Genomic DNA, 21,551 nt, shown 5'->3' on the forward strand with positions numbered 1-21,551 from the left:
AAAAAAAAAAAAAAAAAAAAAAAAAAAAAAAAAAAAAAAAAAAAAAAAAAAAAAAAAAAACCCTAACAGCACACAACAATTTTTGCATAAACAAACATATGTACATAAATAATTATTAATAAATGGCTTCGTTGAGCGCCCGGTACAGGGTACACTATAGCAGCGACGTAGGCGCCGACAGGGCTTATGCCAACTGACCGTGCGAGCGCCTCAAATGTCTGGTTTGCTTATTTAGTTGGCCGACTGACTGCTCAATGACTGGATGTGTAACGTATTTATGTACGTGCACATGTGAACATCTTGCTGACTGGCTGGCTGACGGCTAGTTGCTGACTCGTCAGCTTCTTTTGTGTGCGCTCAGCGTTCAGTTCACCTTACCACACTAGCGCACTGCTTATTATTACTTCACAACACCGCATATGGCTCATAGTTAGCCAGTGTTTGGTGAGTAAGTGTGAATTTTGTGGTATGCGCTGTCGCGCCACTTGAACATACGGCGGCAGACAGCAGCGCCGTCTGTATCTGCCGTTTGTACAGCTGTATGACCGCAGATATGTACATAGCGAACTTCAAAACGCCGCGCGCCCGCTACATGTGTCAGCCCACTTCAAGTTCCTCGATTAAACGTTCTCTAATGGAACTTGTTGCTGTTTACGACCGCAGCTGTGTCCAGTCTCTGCGATTGTCTCTTTAAATGACTTTTTCGTCTGCACTGACTTGTAGCGCTCTTGCTAACGTGCTCGCTTACACTCTCTCTCTCGCTCTCTCTGTGTTTGTGCTTGTTCGTTCGTTGGTGCTTTGGGGTCGCTCGCACACGTACAGATATTTTTTTATGTGTGCATGTTTGTTTGCATATTTCCCCCCACCCAACATACGTTTGCTTTTATTATTATTTCCCTCTTTATTTCGTCGGGTTTTTGTTTTTTTTTTTTTCATTTTATAAACAGCTTTTTTCTTTGCGCTTTGTTTTATTTACTTTTCTGCTCAGCTGCTCTGTTGCCTTACTCATACGCGCACACAAACACACACGCTTATGTGCTCGTAACCGCTCATTGAAGACATGCATACATACTGGCAAAAGGTTTGTTTGTGTGTTTCCGCCGCAGCACGCTGGTCTGCATCTGACAGTATGTGTATTTGCGCGCTCTTGTATTAGTGTGCGTTTCTTGTGCGGATTGTGATTTTTACTTGGAAATTGAATGAATTTCGTTCGTCCGTCTAGTCGCATTTCGTATGCGAAGTCGTCCACAAAGCCAAAGAGCGCGCGCGCATTCAAGTTTAACGCGGTCGATTACACGTTCAGCCATTGTCGAAGCTCGTCAGATAACCAAACGCCTTCTAAATAAGTAAATGCATATACGTATATATATTTTATTTTACTGTGTAACACTCCGTTGCTTGGTGTATTGCCGCGTACATCGGAGTAACCTGCAACGCGCCTACTGCTGCCTACATTGTAAATAGTAATTGCGGTCGCATAGTCGGTGTGGGCTGTCAATCTTCCTGCCACCCAGCCAACCGCGCGCCACTGTGCCGTCGACTATTAGCGACAACTGTCTACGTTGCCAACGCAGAAATTCCTTATTACTTATTATTACATTTTCAACGTAGTATAAAGTGTACAAAGTGAACTTTTGTTTTTTTTTTTCTTTTTGTTTTTGTGGTGTGCATGTCGATTGTTTGGTTTTACTTACGGCTCAATACATACGTGCGCATACACATACAAACGCGCGCAAGCGAACAAGCGTACTCTGCCAGCCCCGCCGCGTCGCCTCGCGCTTTTCATTTCATGCTGACGTTTTGGCCTTTTTGCCGTTTGTGTGTTTTGCTTGCGGTCTTTCGTTATACGTGTGTGTGTGTGTGTGTGTCGGTTTTGCCTTTTGTTTTTGTTAGCAGCGCATATTTGCCGTGTTGAATTATTGCGCGGCGCGTAACTGCTGATATTAATAGGCAGCGGCAGTAGCAGCAACAACTGTGCCGCCGCCTCTCGCTTAGGCTACTTTTCCTGTTCGTTCGCAACCCAGTCACAACGAGCGCGGGCACACACACAGGCACGCGCACGCAAACATAAATACATGCATCATCATCATCGACATCAACATCAGCGCGCTACACCAGTTCAATTCAGTTCAGTCTGCCGCATCAGTTAGGCGCTTGGTTACGCCAGTTGTGCGCCGCTCGCCTTTTTGGAATATTTTATTTCGCATTTTTGTGCTACGTAAACTTGTGCGCGCTGACAGTGAATAGAAGCAACAACAACAACGAAAAGCGAAAAGCAAAAAATATTTGAAAATAAAAAATTTAATACATGCATATATTTAAGTGTGGTGTTTTGTGCTGCGCACGACTATATGAATTCTGGTGAAGTGAAAAAATTGTGCGCTTTTTGTGTTTTCTGGAATTTTGTTTTATTTCCGCGAATCACAACTGAACCAACTCAGTACAACAAAAGCAAACATAATAAATAAAAAAGCAAAGCCAACAAAAAAAAATTTAATTACAAAAAATAATCAAAAAAAAAAACACAGTGAAACGTCAGCGCGCTACTCGATCACCTTTGCTAGCAGTGAGTCGCCGTCTGGTGTGCAGGCGCTCGCATTCGCCGCGCACACACTCGTTTTACAAACATACGCTCATAAGAGCGACGACTCAACGGCACTTCGATAACGTCAAGTGTTCAATTACTGCGTCTGTCAGACGGACGGTTACTTGGTCGTTTACTCAATCGTTCGCGTCGTCGTCGCCCGCTTAGTTAAACAGGCGTGTTCCATTTTTGTTTTGTTTATAAATTAGCTGACGTCGCGCGCCGCGGCGCATACACGGTCGCCTCTATTAAGCACTTATTCGCATACATATATAACAGCGCGCACATGGATTTGCTGGGCGTGTATAAATCAATTGGCGTTATTATTGTTGCTGGCGTCGCTGTTGCTATTCACATTTTGTTCGCTGTTTGCTGATTGCCGTCTGAAATCTCGTGTTGAATAAAAGCGACAATAAAAATATTAATAATTCAACAAGTTACAGCAGCGCGTAAGTGTTGTACAATATTAATCGTTTAATTAATAAGATGTGTTATACGCCTAAAATCTTCGCTGCAGTCAATTATCGTATGACTGGACTTTAATTAGGCACACTCAAGCACAGACACACACACCTACATACATACACATTGTTAGTGTTGTACCTATGTAAATAGCTAAGTACTTGTGCATTACGTGCCGGTGATCAATTATGAATTTAACGCTCACAGCAAATGTTTATTAATAGTTGCGCGGTGACGTGTTTTCGGCGATGCAAACAATGTGCGCCATAAACATTTGACCTTGGTGAGAGGGAAGCCGCCGTCGCGAAAGCTACATTCGTGTTATTAAGTTGTAAAAGTATTTGAATGAATCTGGCTTTGCATAAATGATAATTACAACGTAGTGTTTATAAAATCGAAAAATTTAAAACCAAATTTAAATATTTTTATGCAATTCAGCTGCGCCGAACATGAATTTTAAACAGTTTTAATGTAATTTAAAAGTTGTAACTAATTTTTAAACACATTCAGCTAAATCAAAATTATGCTGAATATGAATTTTAAACAATTTTATTGTAATTTAAAAGTTATAACTAATTTTAAAACACATTCAGCTAAATGAATTGATAATTAAAATGCAATTTAAAAGTTGTATCTATTTTTTTAACCACATTCAGCTAAGTCAAACAACATTTCTGCATAATTCAGCTAAGCGAATTCAAATTTCTGTCCGCTCTAACTACAATAATGACCGCATAATTGTAATTAGCTACATTTAACCATGTTTGCACTATGCTAAATAACATATCGATATAAATAAGCCTAGCTGAATACAGTTTATATTATATTACTACTACAAAATTATATTTAGCTGCATTTATTTTCTTGTAACTAATTTTTAGACACATTCAGCTAAATCAATAGTATGCTGAATACGAATTTCAAACAATTTTAACGAAATTTAAACGTTGTATCTAATTTTTAACCACATTCAGCTAAGTCAAACAATATTTCTGCATAATACATAAAATTTCTTAACATTTTAACCACAATAACGACTACTTAAATGTAATCACCTGCATTTCAGAATGTTTGCACTGTATTAAATAACACAGCCCAGCTCAAATGGTTTTTTTCCATTTCAATTGAAATAATGACAACTAAATTGTATTTAGCTACATATAGTAGCACTTTGAGCTAGTCAGTGCTGTGTTTTGCAAATCGTAAACTCAAATTTTGATTTTTAATGTAAATTTGCTACACATATATGTTGTACACAATATTCTAATGTTGGAAGCTTACTCCACCAAGTTAGTTAAAAAAACATGAAGCATAAAGCATAGTTCACAATAATGTCTAAGTTACGCTTATGTTTTAATGAAATAAAAAATATCGTATTATGCAATTTTGACATACATTGGTGTTATTCAGCAAAGCTGAATTACAATAGTAATAGATACAAATTAAATTAAATCGCTTTGAAATCAAAGATAGTGCACTTTTTCGTTTTTCCAGCAAGCTGATACTATTTATGTATCTAATCTCCTTCTAATTTCAAAGAAAAATAGTAATTTGTGCAACAACACTGCAATATAAACCCTTTACTTTTTCGAACACTATAGCAAAGTTCGTGCTGAATACTATTTGTAGCTATGCAGCACACTATTTTGCACCGTGAACTTAATTCTAGTTAGCCAAACTTAGTATTGACTAAAGTTTAAAGTCATTCACCGCAATTCCAATCTATTTGAATCATATTTTCTTCACTGAAATTGCGTAAAAAGTAAGAAAACTAGACGTGCGTTTAAATGTTTGCTTTAAATGCTAAGTTTTCTATTAATAACTTTTATTTGTTTTTACTGAAAATATAACCTTTATACAAGAGTTATAGTTAATATGTTAGCAGACAAAAAACTGCCTGGAACAAAGTTCATGTAATATGACAGCCTTGAAATAGTAATAATAAAGCTTAAATCATCGCCTACTATATTCCTCAGTATATGAAGTAATTCTGCTAATTTATGTATGTTTACTTTAAATAAACAATTGAATGAAACATTGTCTGACATGATCGCTGTCGATCAGTTGGGTACATACTGCAAATTTCAATTAGTTAATTAAGTAGTTTGTATGGATGTATCGACGATGACCATATGATGTCATTTTGTACATTTCACAAGTTAATTGCTAAGAACACAACATCATTAGCTGATACTTAGATTGAATAAGGGATCGGTTTGGATACGGTTTGTGCTTCCTGATTTGCGCTAACTTTCGGTGGTTCTATTAATATGATTGGTGATCATATTTTTTGAGTTTATTCATTGCTCAATCACGTTATAAAGCTGATCCCATTTGGAACAATAGATCATTGAAGAACTTTAACAAGATCAGTGAGCTTTATAACGTGATTCAACAGTTGATTTTATCTTAGTACATCAGTCTGCTAACAATAATTTACTGAAGGTCCAAGAAACGATCTTTATAGAGGTTCTTTACAGATGATCACATCGCACTTTCTGCGACAGAACTACAATTTTTGACTTTGCAATATTGGTCATAATCGTTCTTAGTGGATTTTTCTACTCATAAAAGAAGTTGTAACTAGAACATCTAGGACGATCTTTATAATCCATGTATATTTAACATTTACAAATTTTCCAACTTTTGTTATAACCACTTCGAATTTACCAAAACAAATTTAAGAACTTAAACAGGTGTTCTGCATCTACGATATGAATAAATACTCAGTCTACGTGCCGCCTCTGTCAGTTTGGTTTGGTACTCACTAGCATGTTTCAGGGAATACCCACACGGCATACCAATCACCCCGAGAGTGACTGCTGATACGATATAAATAATTTGGCGAATAATTAGCCGAACGGTAAACAGCACAACAAATGCATAGCGGTGTGAGCTTACAGAAATCCGCATTCTAATTACGTGCAAATAAAAATAAACAACTACAACAACAAGAACAAAAAAAAAGAATCGCGCAATGCTCAACACCGAGTAATTATTTCAATGAGTGCAGTGAAGCAGAGAGGCGAAAGAAAAATTTAAAATAGCAAAAATAAAAGAAAACAATAACTACATACAAGCATATGTATATAGTCATACATGCAGGCATATATACATTTATACATACATACATATGTACCTGTATGTAGCTGTACATGCCGAAACATACGAACAAAAATCAGTTTCAATTTCCTTTACCGCAACCCGGCACTTGTCGACGACGTCGCTTAATAATTATTGCCGAACACACACACATATTTATGTACATATATATATGTATGTAGGTATGCATATACATATGTAAGCAGGTATGCACATTTTGATGTGGTGATGACGTACCTGCGAAGGTAGCTAAACGCTTTTGTCATTTCAAATGTTCGAAGTGCCAACTACAGCAACAACAATGCAAACATTTTCGCACACACTTTCATATACACTAATAAATATACATACAGACATGAATGCGCTTACATTTAGCGTCAATAATAATGTCGTTGACGACGACATCTAATTGCCGCACCTTTTTTGCAACGCGAAATAAAGCAAAAACAAAAACAACAGCAAAACGGTTGCTTAAATCGCATGACTGCCGACGTTTATTTCTTGCTTTTTAACTGTCACTGCTGTTATTTTTATTTTACAATCATCAGCGCGTACTGAGTGTGAAGTTATTATTGCTGTTATTACAGCTTCATTGAGGCGGTATTGGCATATCATACTTTTTTATTACTCATATTGTTTGCTCAATTTGAGGAAAATGTGTCACTTAATAATTAATTATATGAAAATAAACACAAATATTTGTTCTATGTAATTCAGCTAAGGAATAACCGCTGTATTGTAACCCAAAGTTCTGAGTAACAAGTTAGCACAATTTTCTTCAAAGGCAATGTAATTCAGCTGAGCTGAATTCTATCTTTTACTGTTTAGTTATAGATTTAGCTAAGGAGAAGACGCTGAACTGTAGCCCAAACCTCTTAGTAACAAGTTAGCATAATTTTCAGCAATGCACATCAACTGAGCTGAATTCAAACTTTTACAGTTCAATTAAGTTATAAGAGCTTAATTGTAACCAATAGCTCTGAACACCAAGTTAGCATAATTTCGTTTCAAGACAGCAGAATTCAGTTGTGCTGAACTCTTCATTTTACAACTTCGCTAAGAAATAATAGCTGAATTTATACCGTAAGCATTTGTTGCTTATATTTTATTTTTATTTATATTATTTTTCTTTAAGACAGAACAATTCCGCTGAGATAAGTTCTTCACTTTACAATTCAGCACATTTTTTAAATACTTTATAGCTATCACTTTTAAAACTAATGACAAATGCAAGTTGAGATTTTCGAATGTATTTAGTATATAGTATTAGTCAGTGGCAAACATTTGTCTTACTATTGATATTGATTTGAGGTTTCTTAGCGTATTTGTAGTATGAAAATAAATGCATATTCAAACAAAATAAACCAATTGCTGAATTGCAATCTAAACATGTCAGTATCATTTAAATGTACTTTTACGCAAGTTTTAGTCACAAAATATGCAATTCAGCGCATTATTAGTGTTGACAGATAACTCGTCACTTATTATTTACACTTTTTTTTCGCTTGCTGCTACTAATAGTTTTATAATCTATCAATAAATCTTAATAACAGTCCACTTAATTCAATACTTTACTTATTCAGAAATGCACGCTATAAAAGCACGCTGAATGAAATCAAAAATGTTTTTTTGTTTGTAAAACTTTATTAAATTGCAGTAATAAATTATATTTAGCTGAGCTGAATTGTGTTTGAAGGCATTCAGCGCATTTCATAAATTGCAAAATTAAATTCATTGACGTAAGAATCTTACCGTGCTATGCGATAACATGAATTGTGCTTAGTATTAAGTCATAAATGGAGAAAAATAAATATTCCGTTATATTTTGATTGAGAACTAAGAACTGAAACAAACAATTTAGCTCATTTCGTTATCGAAAACGTAACTGCAATATGTGTGCATTCATTTGTATGAGTTTATTAATTTCGCTGAATTTTCAGAATACCCGTGTTGACCGAGGAAGTAAAGCATACAGCTACGAATCTGCATAGATATCAATGTGTGAGTGTTTGTGCTTGTTACTGCAATCAATACTTTATAATAATTTTTCAATTCTTCACACTTCTCCGAGTTGACATTTGACTCAAACAATCACAGACATACATACATGCGTATATTGAATTTAAATATATTTGTTTTTTTACTTTCATATTTTTTATATATGTACATACATACATACGTTTAAATGTGTTTGGCTCTGTAGCCATGCGCTTTGACTCGCTATTATCACATTCAGCGTCATTAAACGCGCTTCAGAATATATATTTTTTTTTTGCCTCTGAATCGCTAAAATATGCGCGCCATAGTCAATTTGTCGCTCGACAGAAACACTCGCATACATATTAATACATACAACTGCATACATACTTATGCCCATCAACACATAACTATTGTTGTAATTGGAGTACGAGTATATGCGCTGCCGTTGTTGTTCATTTAAATTAGTGTCAGCACATTGTTTTATAATTTTTTGACGCCTCTCCTGATATTTTGCTCACAATCGCATTTACACTCCTTCAATGGTTTGTTTGTTTGTTGCATTACTTGTGTACCGTTGTGTTCATATTTGCTGTCGTTTAAGTGATAATTTCATTTTCACGCGTACCTTTGTACTTTGCTCAGCGCCAACGGGCGCTACAAAGACGAACAGTAAACTGTAAATATTTATTTTTCACTTACATTAAGCATTGAGAATCGTATAGAGTATGTTTTTGTTTTAATATACTTATTTTGAGATGATGCAGTTTACTACGTGTTAGGCGCCTTCATGAACGTGTTATTCGTTCGTATAGAAGTTAGAGCAGTTTAGAGTTTTAGATGACGGTTTATGAAAGATATTCAGCTAAGCTAATTCTTGTATTGAGTTATTCAGCGCAGTTATATTGTTGCTAACTTGTGCTAAAATGATTTGTAATTAGTTTTAGTCAAGACAATGACCTAAGCAAAATATTTCTTGAAGTAATTTGCGAAACTGTTAAAATTGTGCGTATTCAGCTCAGCTGAATTTGTTTGTAGCTACTGTAAATAAATGTATGCTTCGACTTTATAACAAGAAAGTCACAATCAGCTCTTCTAAAAATAGTTTTCAACTATTCAGCGCACTTTAAGTTCTCGTACTAAAGACTTTATTAAATTATATGAAATTTGTGGCAATATTTGTAATATCTTTGCTATTCAGCGCAATTACATATTGAAATTGTATAAGAATAAATGCTAAAAATTACTATGTACAACCACACTAGAAAAAATTAGTTTGTATTAACAATTTCAAACATGCTTCCTCAGAATTATTAAAAAATCTAATCACTTAACATACTACACGCCACAATATGCTAATTGAATCAGACAAGTGAAGCAAAAATGCTTAATTACAGCATATGGGTGCGAAACTATAACACTTGCTGAATGCTAAGCAGTTACGCAAGGCAGAAACGAGAACAAAACAATAAACACGCTATATAAACAGGAATGTACATATGTCTGTATTTACTTTTGTATTCGAGAAAAAAGTTCAAACCAAAAAAGAAAATAAACTTTATTCGAGACAAAAGAAGGAGATAGTGTGGAACTTTTTCTATATTTCACAGAATATTTGCAAAACTTTTGCTAAAAATGTGCAAGTGATAACATTTCTCATTTATCATACATATAACAGTGAGATTATCGAAACGTCTACGAAAATTTACAGAACTTGGTATCTTTGACTAATAATACATCACCTTTTATATAAAAGCTTTCATAACCAGTGAAAGCTCACTAAACTTCACTTTCGAGTGAAAGCTCTAATCCCAAAAGCTTTAAGCTTTTTGGCAAGCAACTAGTATACTACCTAAACTTATATAAAGAACTACAATTCTTCAAAAATGTCTGTAAGTAATATAAAAAATCTCAAATGGWAAACTCTAAGAAAAACCATCGTGCCATAAGATTTAACAAGAATATGCTAAAAATACTTTTTACATCGAGCAAAAAATATAGCAATCATCAAACATACACACATGTGCATCAGTACTTAATTCAACAAATTCACCGCACAATTCTTAACAAATTATTTTTCTCGAAACTACGCACATCGAACACATCCGACCGTACAAACGAACACTAGCAATAAGCTCGATGCTGCCATAGCATGCTTACGTACAGACGTACTTAAAAGTATTTATACACATTAATATAGTCAGTTCAACGGCTCCAACAATTCAGCGAGTTGTCTGCAAGCGCCATTGGACGTCAATCAACAGCTGGCCTCTGCTGCTCTTTTCTCAAACTACACRCAGCTTCCGTTCGATTGCTTGCCACCGCTGGCCGGTCCCGCCTCCTTAGGGGACATCTGACTACAAGTGGTGTGGTTTATAAATATTGCTTTCGACTTCTTTCATTGTTTATATGCTCACAATGAATGCGTCGCTATTTTAGTTTAAAAGTACTAGTTGTCAGCGCGCTACTGTTGCTCACTTGACAGCTGTTTTTGTGTGCRAAATGTTGCGGAAGCTTTTAAAATTTAATTGTCTTTAAGTTGTTCGTGGTTTGRAGACTTTACATAATTGTAATTACTTATAACAAGCTTATATTTAAGGAGCTTTTGTGTAAAGTTGAAAGCTTTCGATACAGAATCCTTTTAAACACGTCAAGGTAAAAGCTAAAAGCTTTTAACATCGTTTTTTTATCCAATGTTTTTTTACCTTTCTACCCAAATAATTTCAGCAGCTAAATAGAACGCAATGTTTAATGAAACTAAAAGCTTTTGTTTTGTACGTAAAAAATCATATATCGCATATTACAGTGTTTATAAGCTTTCACTTATTTCATTGCAATATATTATTTATTGCTATAGTATTTCTTTTATTTCTATAGTATGAATATATACATATATTCTAGTTATAAAAGCTTTAGATACATGTATTTACTTAGAGTATACTGATATTTACAGCAGCTTTTGATAAACTTTTTAGTCGGCGCTAAAAGCTTTTAGCTTTGGAAGCTTTTATTCATAGCCAATTTCATCAGATTATGTTATAGGTCGCTATTAAAAAAAAAAGAAATAATGTCAGGTAAAAATAAAAGCTTTTGATATTCAGTTAAAGAGAGAGAGCTTTTTTTTTTTTGTTAGACAGCTTTGCCTTAGTTCATTGTGATTAATTTACTTTCAATTACTCCCAATCGAGTAGTGAAAGCTTTATACAGATTAAAGATTTGTAAAAAATATATTTATTTCAGTCTAACTGTATATTATTTGCGAAACCCTGAAAACTTTCAATTTTCAGAGTAAAGCTTTCACTGCACATAATAAAAAATTATTTTATTGCATACTAACTTAAAAAATCTGCAAATGCGCCTGACACACTTTCAAAGTTATGAACTTTAGACATATGAAAGCTTTCTTCGAAGTTATAAACTTCATACAGAAGCTGTACCAAAGCTTTTCAAGTTTCCAAAATTCATAATAGTCATTAGATCGATTAAAAGTTGCATAAAGCTTTTACTGCAAAGTGGAAAAATAAATTTACTTCAATTCAAGTGTGAAAATAACGGTAAAAAACCACGAAAGCCTTCAAGGTCAAGAGCTCTCGTATCATATAATTATCTCTGTTCACATAATTATTTCTTATGTCATGATAAATACTTTCTCAATTATTTGAGCGAACTTCAAACACTTAAGTACACAAGCTTTACTTTTGTGTTCAATTTTTATCTTCAACTGAGTCACACACGCCAACCGATGATCAATTAAAGCAAAATATTAAGATGCCACATAAAGTAACCACACCACTTCGCTATGCTTAGATAATAAATAACATAATGTTGGTATTTCCAACCTATTTACGCCTTATCACAACTTTCATTTATTCGAAATTCGCTATCAAACCAACGAAAATAAGTTGCGGGCATAAAAAAGGTAGATAAAAAATCGCCAAGCAAAACAAATATGACAGTGCCGAGCCGGCGTATCATTAATAACGCTAATTTACGTATACGCACGAGCACACCACTTGTTTGTCCAGAGAAAGCTACATACACAAACGATTTTTAACACACACAACCATAAAGTTTTTAACACACACACACTCCTCTGATCGGCCCACCTCTCATAATCTCTTCCATACACGTGCACACATGTTTCATGCTCTTTGTGGCTAGCATTTGTTCAGCAATTCGCACACTTGTTGCCGCCGGCCATTATCGCATGAGCGAGTGCATGGCCAGGGGCGTTAGAGAGGAACGCCGGCATGTGAAGTGGAAATTGCGTGCGTTTAATATCTGAGCAAACAATAAAATAGGTGTAAACACAAAAATATTTGCTTGTATGTATGAATACTTACAAAATGAATTTGCAAAATTCGAGGCAAGTAATCAAAAGAACAAACATACTTGTCGTTTAGCTAAACAAATTAGAGCAAAATGAAGCGAATTTGAACAGAAAATATTAAAAGTGAAATATTTCATGATAAATGCATAACAACAACAAGTCTATCTGATTTAATTACTATCAGAATAATAAAAGTTTAATAAAACATGCCAAAGCGAGTGATAAAAGTACTTAGTAACGTTGGCATTAAGCAAGGAACAAGTGAGTAAGTTGGCGAGTAATCTTACGATACAGCCTTTTTATTCAACTTACTTTTACTGTTATCACAACTGGCATGTAAAATTCATCACACCATAGTCAATAAACTAAGAATTGCCTGTACTTTCTGTTCGTGTTCTTTGGTTTTGTTGGCGTGGCTGCTGAAACCGACAGTTGCGGTTGCCAGCCTGGTAGTCTGTTGCTGGTTAAATGAGTCAGTGTGTTAGCAAGTTAGTTTGTTTTGTTTGGTGTCGTGGAAATCGATACGCTTATATCATAGTGTGCGTTAAAGACGAGACAGTACAGAGTAAATAGTATCATTGCTTGTTCAGACTAACTGTGACTTTATATAAATATTTACATAAATTGCAAATAAAATAATAATTTCAAATGACTTCAAGACTTATTTAGCTTAAAAAGAAAAATCATGTAAAAAAAATGTAAAATGTTTTTTAAAGTAAATCGATTTAAATTTTAATTCAGCTTACCATAATTCTGCTGAATAGCTGAAAAAACACAAAGTAGCTGAATATCATTGAGTAGAAGGTAGTTACATCGTTTCAAAAATGCTTAGTAAATTAAGAATTCAGCTTAACAAAACATAATTATTACAGCTAACATTGTTATTCAGCACTTAAAAAAGTGGCATACTTTTAAAGTATATCGATTTTAATTTCAATTCAGCTTAACAAAAATACTGCTGAATAGCTGGAAACCACACTAACTTTGCTGACGATAATTGAGAATGAGATAAATCACATCGTGAATAGCAAAGAACTTAACTCAGCGCATTCGAAATAAATTTATATGTTTTTGATATAAATGTACATATAACAAAAAAAATTGTTGTGTTTAATTTAATTATATATCTATCATTCGCCTTTGAAAAAATACCACTGAATAGCTGAAAACTTTACTACACTAGCTAAATACAGTTGCGAATGAGGAAGAAACACATTAATTAAAAAGTAAACTAAATAAAAAATGCTGCTAAATAGCAGAGAACTTTGTTCAGCGCAGCCGAATCAAGTATAAAACATTTTTGATTGGAACGTATACTTATTTGTTTGTCTAATTTGGTAAACAATCACTTTGTAAACCATAGTTTAAAGACAAAAATATTGCTGATTAACTAACAACTGGATTCTGCTAAACTAACTGTCACAAAACATTTTTTTACCGTTATTATGTTTTTAAAGTAAGATCTGCTGAAACGATATGAAAACATATACTATGCTATTTAAAATTTGTAAGCTCATTGCAAAGTTATATTCAGCAGCTCTAAGAATACCATAACTTGCTTTAAAATTCCATAAAGTGTATATATGTATAACTCAGCTTAGTTTCAAAGTCTGTAAGTTAGCTGAATAGCACATAAAACTTAACTTTGCTGCATATTGCGTTTTGTAGTTATTTTATATGAACTTTATAAGAGCACACATAAAGTTTTTTTCATTATTATGTCTCTAAAGTAAGATCTGATAAAAAAATATTCTCAGAGAACACATATATTATATTTCAAATGTGTAAGCTCACATCAAACTATATTCAGTAGCGCTAAAAAAAACCGCAATTCGCTTTATAATCTCTTAAATTCGTATATTTATAATTCAGCTCAGTTTTAAAGCAAATAAAGCTTAAGATTTTGCTGTAGATTGCGTTTTACAAATATTTAATATGAACTTTGAACGAGTATATGATCTGTAAATTAAGCTTTTAATTGAATATAATATAATTTTGAATTATCTAACATGTTTGCTCTTATGGCAAACGTCCGCCTCAGTCGCAACGTTTTTTAAGTACTTGCTTATCAATTTAGTAGAAACATATGTATGTGAATTGCGTGCTGATATTTACTTGCTGCATTTTGCGGCTTATCAGCACATATTGCCATTCAGCACTTCGGTAGGCCTCCAATGTGTCTTCATATAAATTTACTTAATACTTGTGACACTTCGTGACTTTTGTAAATCTTTATGTGCATAGTTGTCGGCAGAAAAAATTCGCATGGGGTTTTCGAAATGAATGGTAGATAAAATATTTCAATGAATTATACACAATTTCTAAGTTTTAAATGAATTTAAAATGCTAAGAAAAGTAGTATCCAATACAAATTAATATTTTGAGAGTTTTATTGGAAAGAAAGGCTTTTGAAATTTTCACTTCACCAGTTCATTGAATTCAAAAACTCTGTAAGTACTATACTAAATTTCGAAAACAAATATTCAAAATCGCTTTTTTCATATTTGTTAAGCTTGTATATATACATTTATATATACATATGTACATACATTTCTTTTGTTTCTTATTGAAGCGCTGAAAAAACAGTAACTTCTGCTGTCAATATACAATTTTATAATCAGTTACTTTTATTTATTTTTATTCTTATTTTTTTTTTTTTTTTTTTTTTTTTTTTTTTGTTTTTTTTTTTTTTTTTTTTTTTTTTTTTTTTTTTTTTTTTTTTTTTTTTTTTTTTTGCGTACGTAGGTGTTTTTGGTTTCGCTGCCTCGTCAATCACTTGACTTCTTCTGACGTCAGTGGCCATATTATCAGTAACAGCAAAGCAATTAAATGACTCGCAAGATATTTGCTTTACTTTATTATTACTCGTTTTTTGTTATTTTCTTTACCCTACAGTTGTTATGCACATATTGTGCTACTTGAGTTGCAATCACTTGTTGCTTTAATTATTATTTGTCTATAAAATTTTCGTGTGTTTGACAACTGAGTGCAATTTCTAACACTACAATTGTGTAATACATATATATTTATGTGAATAAATATTTATAACATATATGTTTACATGTATTTGTATAGAAATTTATTCTGAAGTACAGACATAAGTGATTATTTCAAGAATCCAACTGTCTAGTTCACATTCGACACATAAAAACGCAATAATAAAAGTTATAAATAATTAAGTACTTATCTGATCACTCAGCTGATTGCTCATGCTGATGAGAGTATTCCTCAGTTTTTTAGTAGCAATACGCTATTTTTATAAAGAAGCTTTAGATAAAGCGGCATGGATTGTATTTATTGAAACATTGAAGGAGATACATATATATAAAAAAAACTCTACGTCTAACGGAAAATTCACCCGAAAAAACAAGTTTTTTCACATTTAATTATCAAAAAAATTTCCTTAAAAACATAAAATAAGTATAAATTATTTAATTTAAGTGGTTGATTTTGTAAAAACCACTATTTTAACTAAAAATTCCCGCAGCAACTCTGAATGATCATCGCTTCCTGCTAAAAAACTCAAACCAAAACCTAACCTCATTTTAATCTCGACAGTAAAAAAACGCACACGCCCACCTCAACTTTTAATAAACTTGCTGTGACAAAAAAAAAGTACTTTAAGAGACACGCATATTTGGTATAAATAAATAAATATAAATACAAATACAACACCCGATTTCTTATTTTTGTGCGACGCCGAGGCGCGTTCGTTCATAAATCAAGCGCCAACATGTGTTGGGTATGCGAAATTCCCAAAAAACCGTAACAAAAAGCACCTTAAATGCCATAAAAATATTCAAATGACAGATATTACTTAATATAACACGCATGTGTGTGTGCATGTATGTGAAAATATTTATCCATATGTTTTGTATATTTTTTATACTCTGTAATCAGCAAACAATTAGTTAGCACTCGGTTGATAGTACGCAATTGAAGTGTGTGTTATATAACTCAGAATTTATGGAGTATTGGGAATTTTTAAATGGAAATAATTTTTATTTGTATACGTAGCTTTTCTTAAGTAAGCATGATTTATACATTATTTTGAAGTAAAGCTAAAAAATGGTTGAAGCTAGAAGCTTTTCAAAACATTTTCTTAATCGTTAAAAGTGAAAGCTTCTAGGATCGGTAGTGATATATGTATTGAATAAACACAAAACTTATGAAGCTGGAAAGCATTACATTTTGTCTATAGTTAAAAGTAAAAGCTTCTAGTATCCATCGTAGATGTTATATGACTTCTAATTCCAAAGGGTTTTCATATCTTAAAGTCAAAATGAAAGCTTTGAGCATGCTATTTGTCCTGAGTAAAGTTTAAAAGCTTCTAATTTGGAAAGCTTTTCATTATTTATTGTTGAAACTTACCAGTCAGCCAGTTTTATGTTGGAAATTGCTAACTATATTCTGTTACGTAAAGTTTAAAAGCTTCTAATTTCGAAAGCTTTTCATTACTTATTGTCAAATCTTAGCAGTCAAAGCTTTTATGTTGGGTATTTCTGCTTATATTCTTCTAAGTAAAGTTTAAAAACTTTTAATTTCAAAAGCTCTTCATTATATGTTGCCGAAAGTCAAAGTGAAAGCATGTTTTAGCGTACTACTTATATGTGTTGAGTAAAGTTTAAAAGCTTTTAATTCATTATTTACTGTCGAAATTTAGCAGTCAACGCTTTATGTCTGGTATTGTTAGCTAAAATGTATAAAGTGAAAGGTTTTAAGATCGGTATTGCTAGATATGTTATCGCTAAAGAAGGTATAGGTGAAATGTGAAAGCTTTTTGCACAGGAGAACTCATCTGCTATTTGCTAAAGCTGTTTATTTCGTAAAAAAAAAGCAAGTGAAAATAAGAGCAGCTTATATTTCTAAAAAAAATTTGTTATGAAAATATGTAAATGGAGAGTTTTAATTTATCTACATATATACTTTTTTTAGCCATAATGTATTCGTGGAAGCTTAGAATGAAAGCTTTATTATGAATTAATATGGAATATGAAAAAATTCAAATAAAAGCAAAATATGCATAAGTGACACATCCATAAAAACAAAAAAAAAACCGGTTCATTCACTAGTGACAGCTCAAAGGAAAGCTTTAAATATAAATTCTTAAAGAATATAAAAAATATTTTACATGAATGCAAAGAATAAGTGACACTTACCTATAAATAAAAAATACGGGCAAAGAAACAGAAGACAAGCTGAAAATATAGAAAAAAATAATTAAATTAACCAATTTTTTTAAAATTTTCATATTGAAATGTTTAAATAATATGAAAATTGATTTAGCCCAAGACCTAACCAAAAAATGGGATGCTAAAAATATCGATTTTTATCGACTAAGTAATGAAAAATTAAAGTCCGAGATATAAAAATGTTCACTCCAAAAGTTGTAGGAGAAAATAGTTTTTGATCATGGCCACATTATTCAAATAAGCATAGTAACTGTGAAAACCTGCAACATATATTGGCAAACATTGATTTCTGAAAAACTTTTTTATCGTGAAACATGTTTCTCACACAAATTAATATAGTAAAAGCAAAGAATTTTACAATTTGCTATGTCAATATATATACAAATATATTTATAACAAAACAACAAAAAATCCAAAGCAACAATAAGAATTGCGAAACAAAAAACCTTTGTATTATGAACGTAAGTGACTGAAGCACATTGTTTCATCATCCGAATAGAAACATAACGAAAGACAGTAAAAAACGATTTCCAGCCAATTAAATTGGCGTTGACAAAACTTGTTTCAATGAATTTCGGAATAAGCAGCCAACCGCAGTTATTCATATGCAAATAACATAAAATGTAAAGAGACGCCGTGACATCGCGTCTACCTTTTTTTACCTTAATCAATTACTCATGTCATTATGATTACATACATATGTATGTATGTATTTATATTTAAGTACGTGTTGTACCCCTTATAAGCATATGTAGTTGGTATGTAGCGTTTTGGATAATTACTACACACAAATCAAGGGAAAATTAACCGCAGACAAAGTGGCTGGCTGCCTAGTTACGGCATTATTCACAGTATGCCCACATCAACACCAACACACGTATAAATACAAGTTCCGAAATGTAAACTTGTAAGCATTTGACGTGATATTTAAAAGTTGGAAACTACCGGTGTGATTTATGGTATTAATGGCTAACGCAAACACAAACACAAGCACATTAACACTCACACACATGTTTAGTCGTGTCCAAACGAAATGTGAACAATTAGGAATATTCTTTAGCTATTTATGCCAAGCAATTTTTTGATTATGGTGAAATAGCAATAAAAATATAATCTAATCTAATTGATATCTATTATTCTTTTTTTTTTTTTTGTGTATGTTTTAATGATCAATCGTTAAAACCGATGAACGTTGTGCAGTTTTTGCTTTATTAAATTACGTGTGTTTATCAGTTGTGAGTTTTTGCAGAATTGATAAAAATAAGTATTAATTTCGCGAATGCTTATGAAAATTATTTCTGCATTTGAGGGGAACGAAGTACGTGGGGGTCATTAAAAACTTGCAATACTACACAGTTAATATTTTGAAACAATTTTAGTAAAAAATACGTGGAAATTTTTCGAAAAAATGTTTAATTTTTTCTTAAATGTTGAGATATATTCATGTTGCGAATCAAAATTTTTAAGACACATTGATGTTGCCAAACAAAAATTTTGAAATGCATTGAAAGTTGGGATATATTGATGATGCGAAACCAAAATGTTGAGATACATTTATATTGCAAAACAAAAATGTTGAGATACATTGACGATGCGAAACCAAAATGTTGAGGTACATTTATATTGCAAAACAAAAATGTTGAGNACATTGACGATGCGAAACCAAAATGTTGAGGTACATTTATATTGCAAAACAAAAATGTTGAGATACATTGACGATGCGAAACCAAAATGTTGAGGCACATTTATATTGCGAAACAAAAATATTAACATTATTTGTGAAAGTTTTAAAAATATTGAAATAAAAAAATGTTGGGATGCATTGATGTTGCGATAAAATAATATTGTGATACCAAAATTATTGAATGGATATTGGTGACCGTTACGGAAAAATAATGTTGCGAATCAAAAAATGTTGAGGTACATTAAAGTTGCGAAACAAAAATTATGCGATATATCGATGTTGCGATACCACAACAAAATTTCGGGGAACAATGTTTTGTTGCGAATACAAAGGGATAAATAAATGTTGAAAAGCAAAATTCAATAATAAAATAATATTATAATAAATAAAAAAAATACCATTTACAATATGTATCATTTATTGCAAGCTACACAAACTCTTTCTAAACTAATATTAACTCATATATCACCGCTTTCTCTCTCTCTTTCTTACAGATGATCCCGGCGGCACAACGCAATCACGTCAACAAAACCTTAGCAACAGCAATATGGAAGCTGCCGCAACAACAACTACAACAACAAAACACTATAATAAAACAACAAAATTACAAAACAATCATCATCGTGCCACAGAACGACGCGGCACATATCGCACACAAGGCGGCGAAGCGCAAGCAAATGCCAGCGATAACGTCAAAGTGCCGAAGCAGACCGCCAAGCAGGCCAAGGCAGCAGCAGCAGCTGCACAACGCGCCGCAGCACTCGCTGCCTACACAGCAACGGATACAGTAGTCAGCGGCAGCACTGGCAAGGCGACGGCTGGCGGTGCCAAAGATCCACTTGCGATTGGCAACGAGGCAGCGGTGGTCATACAAGGCAACAATAAGTCGGCACGCGCCAGGGAAGCTAGAGGAGAGCAAAAGACTGTTGTAAAATCGGAAACAGCCACAACAAATATTAATAATAACAACAACAACAATAATACAACAACCGCCACTAGCAGTAGCAGCAGCAACAACAAACACAGTGATACTAGTAACAGTAGTTTAAGCAAAAGTAATTTTAACTTAAGTCAAAATGAGTTGGCGCGCAAAAGTGAAAAATCACAGCAGCAACAACAACAACAACAACAACAGCAAAATGTCGACAATAGTAGTGATAGGACAGTAACAGCTAAAGCAGCGGAGGCAACAGCCGCAGGCGCATCGCCAGTGGCAGCCCCTGCCGCCGAGCCGAATACTTGGAACAACGCGCGGTATTTACACAAAAAGTTCAAACGCCTCGCTAGCACCACAGACGTGGACAACGTGGCGGACAGTCAGAGCGTCAATGCCGCGGGCAGCAGCGCGAGCAGTGAGGCAGGCAGTGAGGCGGCGCCAACGCGCACCACCTCGCTGTCTTCAGCGGCGTCGACAAGCTCAATATCGCCACCACCGGCCACAACACCTACACCCACAGCGGCGACGTACGCGCAAAGCACAGCGCCAACCGCCAACGTCGCTTATGTACAAAGTGCTATTTCCGCGTTGCCATTGACGAATGGACACGCGCACGCGACGGCGGCATCGGCATCGGCACCGGCTGTTGCAACAGTGGAGCAGTCAAATTACAATAACAACACGAATAGTGTAAAATATAGCGGCGCAACTGCACAAAGCAGTAACCACAGTGAGAGCAATAACAATGATAGCATCAGCGCGGCGCAACAGCTGGAGGCAGAACAAATACCGCAAACTTTGTCGCACATTTATGAGAATCAACAGAATCAGCAGAATAACGGTGGCAATAGCAATGCCAGCACGGGACGCTATGTGTGCCCCTATTGCAATCTGAATTGTACAAAACCGTCGGTGCTGCAGAAGCACATACGTGCGCACACCAACGAACGTCCCTACCCGTGCGACATCTGCGGCATCGCATTCAAAACGAACAGCAATTACTACAAACATTGCCGGTAAGTTGTGGCGGCACACAAATCTTGCTCGAAATATTTAATAATTTATGTTATTTTTAACATGCAGATCGCGTTCGCATGCTGCGCGGAAACGCGGCATCGCGGTGCCTATAAGCGCCGATGATGGCCTCTTCGGCGGCTCCGATCAGGAGGGCGATCCGGAATTGAGCAACAGCAGTTCAGATGTGGTAAGTACAAATATTTGTGCTAGTAGTCAAACAGCGTGCGCTAAATATAATATAATATCAATGCGCATTGTCTTTCACA

General features: G+C 34.0%; 1 protein-coding gene across 5 annotated transcripts in view; it reads left to right on the forward strand.

Moving 5' to 3' along the window:
- LOC108973138 overlaps window positions 1-21,551 on the forward strand; it is a 170,927-nt gene that overhangs the window by 140,876 nt on the left and 8,500 nt on the right. For 4 of the 5 annotated variants that reach the window (XM_018940184.1, XM_018940185.1, XM_018940189.1 and 1 more), the window contains 2 exons: window positions 19,826-21,284; window positions 21,352-21,472. In XM_018940184.1, the coding sequence (XP_018795729.1) occupies window positions 19,826-21,284; window positions 21,352-21,472 (1,580 nt within the window). Of the gene's footprint in view, window positions 1-2,530; window positions 3,034-19,825; window positions 21,285-21,351; window positions 21,473-21,551 lie in introns of those variants that run through there. The other variant, XM_018940188.1, reaches the window with a different exon arrangement.

The sequence above is a fragment of the Bactrocera latifrons genome, unplaced genomic scaffold, assembly GCF_001853355.1.
Source record: "Bactrocera latifrons isolate USDA-ARS-PBARC rearing strain unplaced genomic scaffold, ASM185335v1 scaffold_46, whole genome shotgun sequence".
Classification (NCBI taxonomy): domain Eukaryota; kingdom Metazoa; phylum Arthropoda; class Insecta; order Diptera; family Tephritidae; genus Bactrocera; species Bactrocera latifrons.